Source organism: Mastigoproctus giganteus, chromosome 5 (assembly GCF_048544385.1).
Source record: "Mastigoproctus giganteus isolate SK-2022 chromosome 5, ASM4854438v1, whole genome shotgun sequence".
Classification (NCBI taxonomy): domain Eukaryota; kingdom Metazoa; phylum Arthropoda; class Arachnida; order Uropygi; family Thelyphonidae; genus Mastigoproctus; species Mastigoproctus giganteus.
Window position 1 is genome coordinate 58,317,937 of NC_143579.1, and position 19,627 is coordinate 58,337,563.

Genomic DNA, 19,627 nt, shown 5'->3' on the forward strand with positions numbered 1-19,627 from the left:
AGAAAGAGGCTGTGGCCAACATATACAAATACTTCATAACATATTAAGTTATATGAATTATTAACCAAATTGTAAAGATTTTCCACTTCCATATCCAAATTAAATGCATCAAGAGTTACAAAAAAATTACTTTATTACATTTATCATTTACAAATATACAGCTAGCAGCAGAATTTAATGCAAGTTCTAAGAGCTAAAACATCAAATTAGGTTCATTATAAAGTTAAAAGAATACAAAATTATCATTCCTCGGTCTTAAAATTATCTGCCAGTTGATCGTTTCTTCTTTTTTGCACTCTTTTTCTGTTTCTGTAATTATGAACACAGTAACTGAGTTCAATGTTATAAACATTTAATCAACTGGATTAAATCACAATAACAAATTCTATAGGGACATTAAGAAAGCACAACTTTTAAATGCCTACATTTTTTGATGTACTGATGTTGTTTGTTGTTTGTTATTTGGATTTTAGGAGCATTAGCAACTAAGGCCATATTGCTCCGGGATATGCGGTGGTCATTCCCTGACCTTTCCGCATCCTCCGTATTTGGTGGTGATGGGCTCGAACCCCGGTCTAATCAAGAAGCGTGTGCTACACATTGCTGCTCCTTCCCACCTGGCTACGGAGGCGCCTTTGATGTACTGAGCTGCCACTTATAAGTTTAGTGTCATTTAACAGATAAGACAAGGGAGTTTGTTTTATCAGTTAGTGATGCACCCTAGCAAGAAAATTCTACAAGCAAAATAGCATATGCTACTCAGCAGTATGTTTTTTTTTTTTTTTATCTGCAAAATATTTTATCAAGCTGACAGTTGTCTGCAGCATAATTTAAAGTGAGATTTGGTTACAGAAAGGGCCCAGAGAGAGAGATCAGGAATTGAGGTTAGTAAAATCTGGCTAAACAGTCAGATAACTCAAAAACTGACAGATAATAAGAAGTATATTGCTAATAGATATAAATCTGTGAGAATGCCCCAAAATATTGCATGTTTACAGGAAGTGATTATTCGTGGCCAAAGGAAATCTGTGCAATAATTGTTTTTAAAACAAACATTTGCTTTAAGCACTGCTCAAAAAGATTAAAATTGAAATTGTTTTCTTACAAAATGCATATGAAACAATCTCTAGCTGATGTTGGCAAAGAAAAGCAATTCACCTTTTGTGATTCATTTTATAAATATTTGGATAGCGAGAATTCTCACACATGATCCCTTTAAGGAGTTTCAATTGTGTGACCTGAGCAGATGATGCACATGAATTGATGTTTGGAGTCTCATCAGTCCCAGGAGTCTGTCTTGAGGTTAAAAATTAACTGTAAGAACATTTGGTCAGGAACTGAATTAACATTAGAAACACACAGCATAGGCTTCTTAAAAGAGAAATGATAACCAATCAGATCAGTTATTATGAGGTTGCCATAAAAAAAAAACAAAAGAATAAATAATAAATTTATAAATTTAATGTAGTATATTTAGACTTTAGGAGGGTTTCTAACACAATCCCACATGAACAAATCTGTTTAAACTGGAGCAATGGAAGGAAGGTACTATGTCAGATAAAAAGTTGATTAAATGGCAAAATACCAAGGTGTTTATTGCTCTAGTACTATTACCTCATTGGACATGTTGAGATAACAGCACAATGTTGTCCTGGTTCGATTATAGCAGAATGCTACCCAAAACTCCAACAGTTACTGCATAATGCTATCTGAAACTCTTTCACAAACAATTTGTCAAGCTCTTTGAAGCATGTGAGTGAACATGCAAGAAATATTTTATCAATAAGACAGGGCAAGAACATGAACTGTGAATGCAGTTCATTTCCTGAAAAAACCTTTTAATTACAGAAGCATCTCTAATCAATGCTCTGGACAATATAGGATGATGGTTTTGGTCACTGTGCTCATCAGATCTGAATGTCTGTGATTATTTTCTGTGAAGATTCCTGAAGGGCAACATCTCTGATAGATGATAACTATTAAGGTGAAATCACAACAGCTGTGGAGGGTATCTCTGAAGAGATATTGGCCAATTATGATAAACTTCAGTTGACATCTGCAAATAGTCTTATTCAGATAGGTATTTTACCGCAAATTTTATGTGGAAAAAATTTAAGTAATTTTTTACAATGTTTGATCATGTTTTGTTTAATTTGTTGTGACTTTTTTTTTTTGCTGCTAAATCTCTCAAGTTCCTTAATAATATCAATTTGATTATATTGCATTCTTCCTGGTTTTCTGCCCATTTAAGTGCTGTTCCTTTTCTTTGACATTTTACCGAGAAAAATAATAAATCGCACAGTTTTGGGCTGATATTATTCTTACCGAATTTAGAACTAAACTAAACTAAACTAAACATAATGTGAAATGAAGAGAACAAAATATGTCATTGGAAAATTGGGTTCACAGAAGCGAATGACTAAACTCTATCACTCATGGTTTCTGAGAAAACCCATTAGTCCCAATCCAATATTTCACCAGATATATGACGTAAAAAAACAGATAGAAATACTTTTGTAGCATAATAAACATTTGTCTCAAATACTACCATTAATGAAAAGAAGAAGCAAAAAAATCAGCCTTTCAAATTATTCCAGATAACCAACGTTCTACTGTATTTATAAATATATAGGTATATATATCTAAAAATATATTTGCCATTGTGTTTCATGTAACATTCGAAACTTAAGACTGTATCACCTCATTTCCTTATTCACAAAACAAGATTTGTGTTTTTCACATAAGATTTACATATAAATTAAAATAAACTGTTTTACATAATTGTATATTAGGATCACATCAAGTCTGAATAAGCATACCTTTTTAGCTGGTGCTAAATCCTCATAAGTATTTTTTCTTTTTCTTGGCGAATTCTAGTTTTAATATTTAGAAACAAAGCCAGTTAGTCTTTACTTATCACTAATTATCTTTTCTAGTTAGTCTGTCAAAAAATGTGACACTTTTAGCACTTTATTTTTCTCCAATATTATAAACTAAGAAAATCATATCTATCCAATACCTTGTAAAACATACTGAAAATGAACTGTTGTTAAAGCTTGCTTAGTATTTTATTGAGAGCAGTTGTTGAATCTTGTTTAAGTATTTTATTGAGAACTGTCGTTATTGTAGTTATGTCAGTTGCTGAGAGAAAGTAGAAATTTCAACAGTTCTTCCTTTAGAATATATTAAGCCTTATGCTAAATTTTTAGAGGCAGCAACAAGGCATGTACTTTGAACAAAACAGCACTGATTGATTGATAATTTTTAATACTCAATCAACAACTTTATTGGTGCTCATGCTCAAATGGAAACTGCAAAGTTCTGACAAGCCTTACAAAATTTATGGAGGCAGAACTGAATTAGTAGTTGAGTTGCTCTGATAAGATTTTACAAGTGCTTATGACTATATTACTGACAATTGCATACACAGTAAATCAAGTTAGACTGAAATGTTGCTGATTTTCTGGTCTCAAAGTAGAATCAGGCTGGTAAGGGAGGGGAGGAGAGGGAGTGGCTCTAAACTGTTAACTAATTAATGCTTTCTGTGTGGGTTTGCACCCACATCACTCACTCCGCTTAGCATGATATAGTTGCGATTCACTTAACTAGCAAACATTAATTAGTTAACACTTCCTCCCTTCCCATCTCCTCAACAGGATTTCACAATTAATGTACGCACTTGTGAAATTGTATAAGGGAAACACTAGTAATTTAAGAAATAAACTTTAATTATACAAAGTCAAGAGTTTTCTTCATTAAATTACTTGATCACTCAAACCAAATATTCTGTGCAATTGCTTCAAATTTTACAAAGCAGTAAATCATTATACTGCTTTCTCCATTTTAGAAATTTACAGCTTATTCTGGTATTAGTTTATATTCTTCCTTCTCTATCTAATAACAATCTTCAGAATTTAGAAAACTCACTTGACTCTATCCTCCCTCTTATTCAAATTGCCAACTTGGCAATGGTTTTGGAAGATTTTAAACTCCCAATGTGCAAATTCTTCTTCATCACTTCTCCAAAACTACAGAAACCAGAACCATCTTTGATATCCTTCACAGTTATGGCCTTGAACAAGTTTGTCTACCTTGATCTTAATTTTTTTCTCTACCCAGATGTCTACAAAGGCCACTCTATATTCCACTATGATCATTCTCCACTCACCTTTAACATAACTGTGGCTCATAATAACTACAAAAACAATTCTAGTTCTCTAAGGTTCAATTTCAGGAAGGCTGAATGACCACTGCTCAGCCTAGCTCTCAGCAATATGGACATGCAGTTATTCAATGCTATTGAAGATATTGATGTTCTTACTAATACCCTAATCAACTTGTCCACTCAGTTATCTCTATTCTTGTTCCTCAATCCAATCTGATGTCATGCTCTACCTATCTGCACTGGTGTAACAGTAAGTTAATAAGAAGGTTAAATCAAAAGCCTTCAATAGGAAAAAGTAAGCAATCAGGTGAGAGCCTGATTGCTTACTTTTGCAAAATGATCTGCTTCATTTTCTGATTTCATACTAGTCAAAGATGATATCCTAAACAACCTCTTGATCACAGATGATGACCTAAACTCAACACTGAAGAATATGAACAATGACTACACTAAAGGTCCCAGTGATATTCCGACCTCACTTTAGAAAAAAAGACTGCCACTACTCTTAAACCAATCTTTATATTTTCAACTTATCCCTCAGACAGGGTATTTACCCAAAACATGCCAAGCAAGTTAATATAGTTCTAGCATTTAAAAAAGGTGAAAAGTTGTTATATCTAATTACAGATCCATTTCCTTGCAAAATTCTTGCTAAACTATTTGGCACATTAATACATAAGAAACTCTTCAGGCCTTATATTCATCAGAATCAACATGGTTTCTGCGTGGAAAATGTGATCACTAATTGCTATCTTTCTGGCAGAAATCATCTGCCAGAAAGATAGCAATTTCGATCAAAATACCTCATGAACATGTACTTTGTGAAAGCTAACTGAAAGACTAATATCAGAGTTAACTGAAGAAACTAAAGATATGTAGTATCTGGGACCCATTGCTCTCCTGTCAGTACAAAGCTATATAATGTAACATTCACACAGTGTTATCAACGAGTGAACTCAGACCCTTTTATTTCACTTAATGGAAAAACATAAGGTTCATCTCCTGGACCTCTGTTTTTCATCACTCTTATTAATGATCTATCTTATTTCATCAACACCTCAGATGTTCAAGTTGCTCTCTATGAAGATGATCTCAAAATCAATTCAACTGTTAAGAATATAACTATTCTCAGCAGCTTCAGTATCCTCAATAAATTTTCCCTGTGGTTATAACTGAATGGTCTATCAATTAACTCCTCAAATTGTCAATTTCTTTCTCATCCTGCAAATCCTCACAATTAATCAATCAGGAATATATAGTTAATTCAATGGCCATAGAAACAATGAAATCCATCAAAAAATAACATCTGTTAAGTTTAAAATCTATAGATATGCTGTTACTTTATGTAACTGCCAATCCTTGAATTCCAATCTGGAATCCTCATACTAAAAGTTTACTTAACAAATCAGAAGTCCAAAAAACCTTTTTATCTGTTATCTCATGTTCCATTACCTTCTATTTTGTTATTCAGTATATTATCAATTGCTGTGCAATTACTTTCATCTAACACCTCAAAGCACCAGAAGAATTACTGCTCACATCGCTTTCTTGCCAATCACTGGAATTTCAAAGCAACTGACATCTTAAGCAAAATCATCTTCCACACTCCTCCTAAACAAGTAAAGAATCGCACACTTTTTTCATCTCCCTCCTCCCTTCTTCAACTGACTCTTTTGGCAACTCTCAATTTCTGACAAACTCCATCCACAAGTATGCTACCTCATTTAGACTACAAAGTGAACAGAATGCAATTAAATCTGCAATTTATGATTTTTTCCCTTTTCTTCTTTTCTTCCTTCCCCTTCTTCAACTAGTAATAAACTTAATGAATGAACAGTTCTTAATGTACATATAATTTTACTTTTTTGAACCTTGTTTAATAGTTTATCTTACTGCTGGATTATTTTTTAAACCAAATGATTTATCTTACTGTTCGATTATTTGTTAAAATAGTTTATCAGCTCTACTTACTGTTCTGCTCTCAAATATGGTAATTGGTTACCTGTAGTTTGTTGTTAGTAATATAAAAAAAATTATATGACGCCAAGTACTTCCTTCATTAACTAGGATCACAAAGAAATATGCACAATAAATCACTTATTTAAAAAACATTTTCTGAAAATTTGTTTTATATAGAGTCTGAAAACATTTTCTGAAAATTTGTTTTATATAGAGTCAGGGCCGTGCAAATGGAGGGTGCATTGCATGTACTGCATCAGGAATCCCAATCTAGCGGTCCCAATCGAGGGAGCCATCAAAGTTTCAACATAAATAAACAAGGCCCCTTAACCCCTTTTGCATCCCCCTAAGTACCTCTGCACAGTCCTGTATAGAGTAAGAGATAAAATTATATTTAGGGTCCAAGTTACACTTCCTTGCCTTTTTTCGTGATGATGTGCTTTCTTCATCAGACGTAGAACTTGCAGAATTAGAAACACTGGTATGCTTTTTCGATTTAGTTTTCCTGGCTGATGCAGCAAATAATTTCTATAAAAAAAAATTCATGAATTTTTCTATGAATAAGAAATAATACTTAATATTATTAAGTTCTGGTGTAATTTTTACTGTATGTAAATCATATCAATATCTGCTGTGATTCACAGTAATGTTTATCCATATTATTAATTCATTATTTTAAACCTTATGAAATAAAGTGGTACAGTAGCTCTCTTAAATCCAGTTTATTGCTTAGAAATATATGTAATCTGCCTCACCTGACCCACAATTAGTTGAGCATCATTGGTTTAACCCATCAGTAGGAATATCAATCAGAATTTTGGTCCTCATTGCTAAAACCACCTACACAAAAAACTGGTGTCTGAACTTGGTATAACCCTGAATATCTTTCAGAAACACTGAGGGGATGGATAATCAGCAGTAAAATCTTTTTACAGTGATGATGGTGAAAACAGCCAAGTAAAACATCCAAGTAACGTATTTATGATTTCTAATGACTGTAAAGCAGTCATGTGATGTTGGTCGGTCAAGCGAGTGAGTGAGTGAATGAGTGAGTGTGTGGCCCAATCACTGTTCTTTTTCTTTTAACTAAACAATTTCCTCTCTTTATGGAATGAGAAATTGTTTATTATTGGAGGTAGTCTCATGTAAGGAGGACACAATTCACTAGATTCTGTATATGGCCACAGGAAAACAGTATAGCAATAGAATGAATGAGACAATGACTTTAACTGACTTGTAGGTATGGGGAAACACAGAGGACAGCAAGAATCTGTGAGCAACACCAATGGTTTAGGTTTATAAAGTGCTTGAAAGGTACAAGTTATCTTTTGTGAGGCATTGCGGATTGTATGCTCTGAAAAGGTGCATATAGATTTAGTGGGCAGAGTCCTGATCCAGTTTATTGCTTAAAACAAATTACTAACTAGGCTTTTTTTTGATATAATGATGAATCTAACTGCAAAAGGAGATAAGTAGTGTCCAAACATATGGATGAGCACAACAGATTGGTTTATTCAGTGCTGACTGATAAGACTCAAAAAGAAAAAAAAAAAAAAATCTGTCAGTTCTAAGCAATATCTCATTAATTTAATCCTAGCACTGAAACTTAAGTTCTAGAATTAAAAATAAAAACATTAAAGGCTTACCACTTGTACTAGCTAATGAAAAAGCAAAAAATGCAGCAGGACTTTAACAATTGTGAGCTTACCGATAAGTTTGCAGATCTAATATTACCATAAAATTTGAATTATAACTTGCCCATGGGTCAGGGCCTCAATTATTTGCAGCTGACCTTGAAAATATGCTTCTTCTATCTCACATTGAGCAATGAAAAGTAGTCTCTTACTAGAGGCATATGTAAAAGCATTTTAACATATGTTTATTATGACATCCTTCTTTGAACAAAGAAATCTTGTACTCCAAATAACTGAAGCTTTGAAGAAAATCATATTAAACAGCCTCAATGTATAACAGACTTGATGATCAAAAAATTTCTAGCATCCACATTGCACATATGGCACCACATTATCACTATTATTATTATTATTATTATCTACAAATATCTGCTGTGATTCAAATGTTATAATCCACGGGTTTTACAAGTTTTGCAGCTCTGGCGAACGCTAGTTTTTAGCTATATTTAGCCACTTTATTGACTTAATTATTATATTAAATTATTTTCTAAAAGTAGCTTATAGACCTAGTCAACATCCTTGGTTTATTCTGAGTTTAGATAGCGAGATTTTGGATGTTAATTAATACTTAGTGTCCGTAGATTTACTGTTAGCAACTTGTTGCCATTATTATACGATACAACGTTATATCCCATACTAGACAGCGTTAGCTTAGTATAGTACATATTTTAATATTATCAATTAATCATGTTAAACTTCATTGTCAAGTAAATTGTACTTTTTTTTAACTAAATACATATAACGACTTAGATTTACAAACATAACATTATTAATTAATACATAACTTGATATGTAAGTTATATAATGAAACTCAGAGATAATACTCAATACTGGAAAAAAAAAAAAAAAATATATATATATATATATATATATATATAGTGTTATAACAGCATTGGTATATACGTTTAGGGTTATAATTTTGTACTGAATTTGAAATTTTATTGAAATTGAATCAAAATCATGACTCAGACCAGAGCAGCAAAGCTCTGGTCTGAGTCATATTTTCTGAGAAGACTCGATTATAGAAGATCAATAGGGTACGTAAGTCCTCTTCAAGTAATTGTTTTAGCATGATGTAATGTACGTCGTCTGGGCTGGCAGCACTATTTGAAGATTTATTTAAGGATTCTTTGAGTTCTGTTATATTAAATGGTTGATTGTATGGAAGTGAGAGCCGTGTGGAAAAGTTAATTTTGCGGCGTTCTGCATCTGCCTTGATGTGCTGAAAGGAGATGGAGTAGGAAGCAGAAGCAGATATTGTAGAAAATGATTCTGCTAGCACATTGGCGATTTCCTTAGATGCTGATAGATCTTTTCCATTCCAACAGAGTATTGGAGAGGGTGGTCGAGTGAATTTTCCATTTAGCGCTTTAATTCTTCTCCAAATGAATCGTGGGTCAGTGTCTTTGGTGATAGTTGAGGCAAATGAGATCCAGGAGTCACGTTTGGCTTTTCTCCTGATCTGCCTTGCTTTGGCTTTAAGTCTTTTGTATTCTATTAGATTACTGGTTGTAGGAAACTTACGGAATTTGTTCCAAGCACGGTTTTTCTCACGCTTGGCATTAGAACAGTCTGTGTTCCACCAGTTGTTATGGTGGGAGCATTTGTGAGGTCGTGACTTCGGAATTGAATTTTTTGCTGCATTTAGTATCTGATTGGTAATGTAGTTAGTTACGTCTTCAATTGGATGTTGCTGAACATAATTCCTGTCTAACTGGACCTGGGTACAGTAGCTCTCCCAGTTTGCCTTCTTGAACTTCCAGGTGGATCGGTGCTCGAGATTTGCAGTTACCCGTGTTTGTAATGAGCAAAGGATTGGGAAGTGATCACTGTTTAGAGGATAGTTTAGCACTGACCATGTCATACTTGGGAGAATTGTGGTGAGCAGATTGACAAGTCTATTGCAGAAGTAGATCCTGTAGATAGGTGAATATAAGTGGGAGATCCAAAATTTTAGTATAGTTAGGTTGTTATTATTCATGAATGGTTCGATTAATTTGCCTCTTGTGTCAATCGCAGGTGACCCCCATAATGGATGGTGGCCATTGAAGTCACCGAAAAGGCAGATTGGAGATGGTAGTTGCATAACCAAATTATCAAGTTCTGTATTTGAAAATGGTTGAGAAGGGGAAATATATATAGAAGTTAGGGTAATTGATATACCGATTGAAATACGTGCTGCCACAGCTTCTAGACTAGTTTGTAACTGAATTTGCCTGGACGGTATGTTTGATTTTATAAGCATAGCTACTCCTCCGCGAGCAGGAGACTCCGAAATCCTGTCTTTTCTATATATTGTATAGTTTGTAAATTTTGGTGAAGCTTGAGATGATAAGAAAGTTTCTTGTAGACATCTCCTATCGGATTATATTGAATCAGTAAATCTTTTATGTCATCAGAATTGCTTCTTAGTCCTCTGCAGTTCCACTGTATGATATTAGACATTATTTGAGTTTAGTTGTGGTCGATTGGTCTGACTGTTTTTTAGAAGTGGAGCATTTCGGTCTGTCTTGTTTTATTTTATCTTTTTTCGGGAAATAGGGGCGTACAGAATCCATGGTGTCATTTGCATGGAGTTCCAAAATGGGTTCCCCATTATCTAAACGCTCATCTACTTCCATACTGTCAGTGGGAGTTTCCATTTGTTTTGAACCTGTGTCAGATGGAGTATCACTAGGGATACTGATTGGGGTATTTGTAGCTTCGCTAGTTTTATTTTGAGGATTTTCTTTTTTGAATTTGAAAGAGTAGATTTAAGGCAATTAGCCATTGAGGTATTAGGCGGAATCGATACATCTGTTTGTGCTCCAGTAGATACATAGTTTCTAGTGCGAACAGCGTAGTATCAACTGCTAGGCATGCTCAACATAACTTGCCTACGTGCCTCAGGAAACGTAACTTTATTTTCTATTTTATATTTTTGAATTTTTTTCCCTGTAATCCATAACTTGCAAGATTTGGAAAAGGCAGGGTGACTTCCCTTGCAGTTTGGACATGCAGGGATTGCGGCTGAGCAATCAGCTTGAGTATGTTCTTTAGATCCGCATATGGGACAGATGGAGTCACCTCTACATGCCTGCTGTGAATGACCATATTTCTGGCATTTGAAGCAACGAACGGGATTCGGAATATATGGTCTAATACAGCAATTCAAATAGCCAGCTTTGATTGAGGATGGTAAATCTGGAGTACTGAATGTTAAAATGATGGTTCTAGTTGGAGTTAGATTCCCATCTTTTTTACTCATGATTCTTTTTACACTTGTTACCTTTTGACTACTAAGTTCTTGGAGTAGTTCTTCTTCGGAGACTGTAATTAGATCCCACTCACTGATCACACCTCTTGATGAATTTAAGGTTCTGTGGGGAGTAACTGATACTGTCAGCCCCCCCAAATGATGTTGTATTTAACAGCCGATCAGAATGTTTTGAGGTGGCTGTTTCGATCAGGAGATCTCCGGATTGTAGTCGCTTCACCATTTTTGGTGACCCTGCAATAGACTCTAAACACTTTTGTATCAAGAATGGTGATAACTTGCCTACAGGTTGGGCAGATAACGAATGTACCACCAAGAAATTCGGTATATCATTTTGACATTTTGCTTCCCTTCGAAGCCTTTTTGGGTGAACACAGTCATGGTCAATGTCGGAAGTCTCTTGTCTTGAGCTCAATGGCTCTAAAGGTGGAAAACTATTTGTATCCATATTAGCTCCTTTTGGCCCTGGGGGTTTACCTTTACCACCCAGGTTACCGGCCCCGCCAAGGGGAGGCAGGAGCAGTGCCGCTTGTGGCCAAGCGTAGAGGTTAGTACAGTTAGTAGAAGTACTAAATTAAAGAAAAAGGTACTTTCCTTCTTCTGGGCTCACTTCTTAAGTGTTTTTAAGAAAATGAAGCTACTTAACGAAAAGGTTTAATAAGTAAGGGAGAAAACAAAAGAGAACCTAGTCGCTTACCAAAAAACACTCTTTAATCGCACAAGAATCGCTTGGCTACGGAAACGCTTGGCACCCGGGACCAACTCTGGCAGTGAGCTAGATGATTTCGTAATAACTGAGAGGAAAGTGGAAGAGAAATTGTTGAAGATAAACATAAAAAAAGGCACCTGGGGTGGATGGGATCTATCCAGTTATATTAAAGGAGGCAGCAAAGGAAGTAAGCAAACCCTTAGCCATAATTATGAGAGCTTCCTTGGACTCAGGGGAGGTACCCATGGACTGGAGATGTGCAAATGTGACCACAATTCACAAAGGAGGATCAAAGGGCGACACAATTATAGACCTGTTAGTTTAACTTCTGCTCCAGGAAAATTAATGGAGGCACTGGTTAAAGAAGCACTGCAGGATCATCTAGACAAGACTTTTATAGCTCGGACACAGCATGGTTTTGTTAAGGGGAAGTCTTGTCTGACCAATCTGATTAGATACTATGATGTGGTCACAAAGGAACTGTGAATACAAAGGATGCAGGGAATAACTTTGATATCATATATTTGGATCTTAGAAAGGCTTCTGATACTGTTGCACATGGAAGACTGCTGCACGAATTGGAGTAGTGTAGCATTGGAGGCAAATCGCTGCTATGGATAAAGGGATGGTTGAATGAGAGAAGACAGAGAGTGGTAATCAATGGACACTGCTCTTCGTGGACTAATGTTATTAGTGGCATTCCTCAGGTTTCAGTGTTGGGTCCATTGTTGTTTCCTGTATTTATAAATGATATTCATGATGGTATATCAGGTTTAATGTCCAAGTTTGCAGACAATACGAAGGTTGGCCAAGGTTGTTAAGGACACTGACAGTACGATGCTGCAACAGGATGTAGAAAAGTTGAGCAGATGGTCTGAGAGGTGGCAAATGAAGGTTAACATTGACAAATGTAAAGTACTACATATGGGAAGCAGTAACCCCAGAGTAACGTATAAACTCTGTGGTACTTCACTGACAGTGGTAGAGAATGAAAAGGACCTGGGGGTAATTGTGCAGGCAGATGTGAAGTTTTCTGAGCAGTGCAGATGGTCTGCAAGAATAGCTCATGGTGTCTTGTCAATGATATACAGGAATTTTTCTAGCAGGGATAAGGAGGTGATTATCCCTTTGTATAAGGCAATGGTCTGGCCACACCTTTTGTACTGTATACAGGTCTGGATGCCTCATTTTAAGAAGGATGTAGAGCCGTTGGAATGAGTACAGAGAAGGGCAACAAGATTAGTGAATAGAACAAATGGTTTCTCTTACAAAGAAAGGCTTAAGGTTTGCAGATTACAGTGTCTGGAGACTAGACCCCTGCGAGGTGATCTGATTGAGGTGTATAAAGCCTTGAATGGTTTGAGCATGCCCAATGCTGATGGGATTCTTCCTTTTGCTCAGAATCACTTGAAAGGACATAAATTCAAATTGAGAAAAGACAGTTGTAGGATAGATGTGCGGAAGTTTGCCTTTAGCCAGTGGGTAGTTGATTGGTGGGACAGACTTCCATCTTTTGTTGTGGAAGTTGATAGCCTAAATAAATTTAAGGCTGAGCTGGACAAGTATTTGGAATGCACGGAGGGGTGAAATGGGAGCATTTTTTTGGCTGATGCTGCATAAGCTTGCTTTCTTGCATCGTATGCCAATGCTAATGTTTATCCATATTATTAATTCATTATTTTAAATCTTATAAAATAAAGTGGTACAAAAGCTCTCTTAAATAAAAGGGGAATAACAAAAAAGCTAACTGAAAGGTTTAAGTCTCCTACAACAGAGATTTGATTAGCTTCAGCTTTGATGTCATTCACTTGAAATTTAAGTTTCGCACATTACACTTAGCATTTAGGTTATTACATTAAATACATTGCTCAAAAAATATAAGTGATAAAAAAATTAAAATTTGGGGAACAGAAATCCTGGAGCATGTATAAGTTAGGGAGAGAGTAGCTGAAAGTGGTAAAAAAAAAAAAAAAAAAAAAGACGAGTTATGATTTATATGAAATTTTCCATGCAGTGTAAACAGGCAGTTAGGAAAGCGCACAGTGTTCTATCCATGACTTATAGGACCTTTTTTGGGAGGGAGAAGAATGTCATTATTCCTCTATACAAAATAATGGTCAGACTTTGAATGTTGTATTCAGCTCTGGAGGTTATGCTAAAAAAAAAAAAAAAAAACACTGAAGAGAGTTCGAAGAAGGTAACTAGATTAATTACAAGTGCGAACTGGTGCACATATGAAGAATGGCTTTGAAGGTGTGTACTGCAAAGTGTGACCACTAGACATCTAAAGGGAGATCTGACAGAGGTACAAAAAGTGCTGAAGGGATTGAATAAAATGAATGATGTGAATGAGGAAGATTTATTCTCCCTCATAGGTGAGACCAGGGGACATAAATAAAAAATCTCAGAGAATAACAGAAGACAGGATCTCATGAAATTAACTGGATCTCCAGTTAAACACTGGAATAAGTTGCCTCCCAAGATTGTAGAGGCAGAGTCTGGCAAAATTCAGAGCAGAATTAAATAGTTACTTATGGTAATTGGAACAGTTACCAACCATTGCCGACCAAATCCAGAAGCGAAGGCTTAGATGGTTTGGCCACATATGTAGAATGGGCACGAACAGAATACCATCCACACTCCTTTGGAGACAACGACCCACCCAATGGAGCATCCAACGGGACCGCGCCTAGGAAAACGTGGGCCAAGCAAGTGGAAAATGACTTGAAGAGCCGACGTCTCGACCTTAACCAGGCCAGGACTGACACCATGGATCGTAAGGTATGGAAGAATCACAGAGCAAGTCCGAAACCCTGCGGCACCTACAGCAGCATACTGGTTGTGTGGCCAACCGCCTCCCCCAGCTGCCAGCTAAGGACCAAAGAAGAAGAAGAAGAAGAAGAATTGGAACAGTATGAATATTCTGGATTTTTTTTTTTTTTTCATTATTTTATATTATAATTCTGTTTTTTTTTTCCACGGCTGATATAACAAAAGTCCACTTCCATTTGGCCTTACTAATACTAGGACTAATATAAAACATTTCAACCTTAAAAAACTGTGAAAATCTTGTTGATGCAAGAACATTTTGATACATTTCTAAATCTGGACCATCAGTACAGAACTGCATAAAAACAAATTACATCATGGTTGGAGAAGCTCTTCCCCCATTACAGAGTATTACACGTAAGTGAATCTGTATTGCTGGAAGTACAGATTAATATTGGCCTTTTACACTGAAAGAAATTCTTACTTAGTTTTTCTTGCATAATGAATCTGAAGACTAAATGTGAGAGTATCACACAGTTAAATCTGTGACTACAACTGGTAGCTATCATGTATAAAACTTAGTGAGTACCTCATTTTTAATTTGTACGTCTGTTGGCTATCCATATTAATCATAAGTAGTAATTATTTCATGATTATCAAAATTTTTATAAGGCTACTGTTGTAATACATCCCATTAAACACAATTTAAAATGAACCTTCTGAGCACAGAAGGTTCATTTTTATGATTCAGAAATTAGATTTATTAAAATACTTTTTTTTAATACTTTTAATTATTTGTAGAATAAGAAATAAAAAGAAAAGTCTACATTACTTACCAAATCTGAAGAATTACATTTGTTTTGTTCATTATCAGAATTTAAATGACCATCGTTTTTATCAACTGCTGGTGTCCAACTACTATTTGCATACAAACTCTGTGAAACTGATTTATTTGTACACCTAACATATAATGCATGCACATTTGTGTGATTCAGAAATTAGTTATTAAAATACTTTTTTAATGCTTTTAATTTATTTGTAGAATAAGAAATAAGAAAAAAATGTCTCCATTAGTTTCTTACCACATCTGATGAATTAGATTTGTTTTGTTCATCATCAGAATTTAAATTCATGCAAATCGGGCCACTGTTTTTACCAACTCCTGGTGTCCGACTACTATTTGCATACAAACTCTGTGAAAAAGAAGGAGCACACTATTAAAATAAATCTGCTTTCTTATTTTTACATTATGAATATAAGTACAGTATACATACAGTAAGTTTAGAAATCAACTTCTTTGAAGGAAAAAATATTAACATTTCAGGAACAAAAAAATTTTTTTCAGAAATTCTGAAAAATAAGTTTAATAACCACATTTATGATAAAAGTATTTTGGATGGGAAGAATAACTGAACTTTGCTTTGCTAAGGGTCACGTATGAGTTAGACACTAAAAAACTATTAATTTCAAAAACAATTTAATATATTCCCTCATATTTAGGAATTTGTTATTTTTAAAAAGCAACCCACATTACCTTTTTTTTTTCCCCACTTTGTGGCTAGTGGATTACTGCATTTATATCGTTTAGACACTACTCAATCCAAACCAAAGTATTTAAGGACACATACCCTTACCCTCTTCCTCACTAGATATGTATCAGATACTATGTGAGTTTCCTTACATACTCTGTTGGGGGTTTCTGCTGTGCCAGTTAAATTCTTTGTGTCTATTAGTCAGGAAGAGATTCTGTAAGTGGGCTACTAAGAGAGCTAAGGAAGTGCCTTATACTCTGAACCTTATGAACCACTCCTAGGTTGGATTTCCTTCAATAATTACTGTATTGCATTTGCATGAGTTCTTCAAATATGGGGGTCAACTGACAGCCCAATCTCTATTGCATTTGATTTTGGTTTTTATGACACATGAGTGACTAAGGCCATGATCTGTGTATTTGCGAAAATCATCTTATGATATGACAAATGCAAGAAGAAATCAAATGTAGGATAAGTATAAGACTATATGAGGCAGTACAGAAAGCTTTCCTTCTTGGAGTTAGCATTAGTACTGGTAACATGTGCAAATGTGCAAGGAAGCAAAGCTTATATGGTACCAGCAAAAAAAAAAAAAAAAAAAAGTTTAGTCCCAAACACAAAACTTCTCCTCCTAAACACAGGAAATAGAAGAACAGGCACAGAACACAAGATGCTCAGGAGCACTCCAAAAGTTTCCAAACAGCACTCCAAAATTTCACAAAAAAAGTATGTATGGAAATGCAAACAGTATACTCACAGAAGTTCATATAGCTGAGATAGAGAGTCTGTATACCCTTGAAAACTTTGAGTCAACAACAGTGACTGGCATAACACTCAGTTGATATGGATGCAAACAGCTATTTTTTTTTTTTTTTTTTTTTTATTTCTTGTTTTGTCATGATTTGGCCATAAGAAAAATACTTATCGTAATTAGCAATGACTCTTTCTTACTAAGTAAGTCCAACTTTCAATCTTCTAGCATATTTAAATTTGTCGCAAACATACCTGACAACTTTTGTACCAGTGGATCAACATCTGAATATCACAGCCTACTTGAAAGCTGGTACTGGCCAGGTACAATCCTTGATGTTCACAGTTTATCCATTATCCATCTGATTAGTAGGATAAGACACCGTGCTGAAAAGCATGGATCATTCAGGAATGGTCAAGTATCAAGATAACTTTATCATACTTCATTAGCCTGCTTAGTTACTGGATCTCAACCTGAGTGAGCATCTGGAAAACATGGAATTCATGCCCTGACGAAGCTGTTCTAAGGGAGGTGCTACTTGCTGTTATGTCAGTATACCTAATAAACTGGCCATCCAGTGTGTGCGTGTGTTCACATTTGTGACTGCTGTCATGGGACCCAAACTACAATTTTTTAGCTAACAGGAACTCACAGAATATAACAGAATATAAGTAACATGCTAGTAGTGCAACAGTGTCATTTAAGTAAACAGTTGTACAAAGGCAAACAGAATTTGCAGAAAATGCATCATTATAACACATTTCTTTGTGAATTCCTCCATTACTCTTGCACCATGAATAAGTAGCACATCCCCTGAAAGGTAAAGTATATGATATATACTTGACCTTTTATGAGAAGTTGAATATTACCACTCAGAAGACACCATATCAGAGATTGTCCTCACCTTATTGGTAGGTTTAATTCAGATTACCAACAACAAAATAATGAATTTCAAAATGCTAACATTCAAATTACTGAATGTCAGCATTTTGAAATTCATTGCAATGCTGACTGCAATGCTCAGAAAACTTCATATCTGACTGAACAATTACTACTAGATGTTTTTAATTTTCCACCATCCTAAGTGTAGTACCACACAGTTGGTATGTTTCTCTTGGGTTACTACTACCCATATGCAGACCTTTGGTGCCACTTCTCAGCCCATCTGCCCAAATTATCGAGATCCTGTTGCAGTAGCACACTGCCATTACTGTCATTAACAACCCTGCCAACCTTTGTATCATCTGCAAACTTCAACACTAAGCCTGATATACCTTCATCAATATCATTGATAAATATACAAAACAACAGAGGACCGAACCCTGTGGGACTCCACTAATAACATTAGCCCACGAAGAGCAGCACCCATTAATTACCACCCTCTGTCTTCTCCCACTCAACCATCCTTTTATCCATTGTAGCAACTTACCCTTCATACCATACTGCTCCAATTTGTACAGTAGTCTTCCATGCAAAACGGTATCAAAAGCTTTCCTAAAATCCAAGTATATGATATATCAAAATTATTTTTTGCATCTAGTTCCTTTGTGACCACATCATAGTATCCAATCAAATTTGTCAGACAAGACTTTCCCTTAACAAACCCATATTGTGTCTGAATTATTACTTCAGTCTTGTCTCAATGATCGTGCAATGCATCTTTAACTAGTGACTCCATTATTTTCCCCGGAATGGAAGTTAAACTAACTAGTCTGTAATTATTCGTGTCACATTTAGATATCCCCTTTGTGAATTGGGGATACATTTGCATATCTCCAATCCATGGGGACTTCCCCTGAGTCCAAGGATGCTCTTATAATTATGGCTAAGGGTTTGCTTATTTCCTTTGCCACTTCCTTTAATATAACTGGATAGATCCCAGTTATATTACTTATATTTTACAAACATAATGTTATAACTTAAATTCGATAGGAGATACAAAATTCGTATAATGTTAACTCGGTAAGAGATTAAACTTGATACTGAAATATATATAGGATTATTGTGTTATTACCACATTGGGATATGAGTTTAGTGTAATATTTTTAATTGTATTGATATTGAATCGAAATCATGCCTCAGACCACAGCAGCAAAGCAAAAGGCTGAAGGTAGTGGGATTGCTGTGGCTCAGGGGAGAACTGAGGCGGTGTGGTTGTCCTCTGAATTATAGCCTGTTAAAATGAACTGCGTGTTTGATGTTTGTGGACCTATCAGGAATAGTACATGATATTGCCAAGGATGTCTTTGTGTTTGCCTAATGTAAGGAGCATGAGGAAGTTAGGCTACAACTCAGTGTTGTTATGGGCCTTTATAAGAGCTTGAAGAACAGAGTAGATGCCTCGAAGGAATTAAATTGGTGGGCCCATCAAGCTCTCAGCGGCCCACATCAATGCCAGAGCTTGACCTTGAACATCAGGCAACACAGCGGCAATCCCCAGGCAGAATGCACTGGTCCCACAGGAACTAGTTGTTGTTGGTGACTCTACTGTCAGGGAAACACAGAATATATTGTGCAAAAAGGATAGGGGGAACAGGACCAGGGTTGGTGTGTCTGCCAGGGGCAAAAGTTGATGACATTGTAGAGCAGTTATCATCTTTTAAGGACACAAAAGGTGATATTATTGTACACGTTGGCACTAATGACATTAAAAGTAGGAGAATGGCAGAATCACTTAACAAGTACAGGTCAATGATGTTAAAATAAAAAAGTTACGAGTTAGGGTTGAATTTGAAATTGTTTGCAATTCTGCCCAGACATGATAGGAGGGAGTATATGATGAAAGTCATGCC

At 35.5% G+C, this 19,627-nt stretch overlaps 1 protein-coding gene across 1 annotated transcript in view; it reads right to left on the reverse strand.

The window, feature by feature from the left end:
- DNAlig3 (DNA ligase 3) overlaps positions 1 to 19,627 on the reverse strand; it is a 305,218-nt gene that overhangs the window by 46,406 nt on the left and 239,185 nt on the right. Inside the window, exons 20-22 of the mRNA XM_090374562.1 lie at positions 15,635 to 15,745; positions 6,545 to 6,652; positions 2,820 to 2,873 (exon numbers count right to left, since the gene is read on the reverse strand). Coding sequence (XP_090230688.1) covers positions 2,820 to 2,873; positions 6,545 to 6,652; positions 15,635 to 15,745 — 273 coding nt within the window. The remainder of the gene's footprint in view (positions 1 to 2,819; positions 2,874 to 6,544; positions 6,653 to 15,634; positions 15,746 to 19,627) is intronic.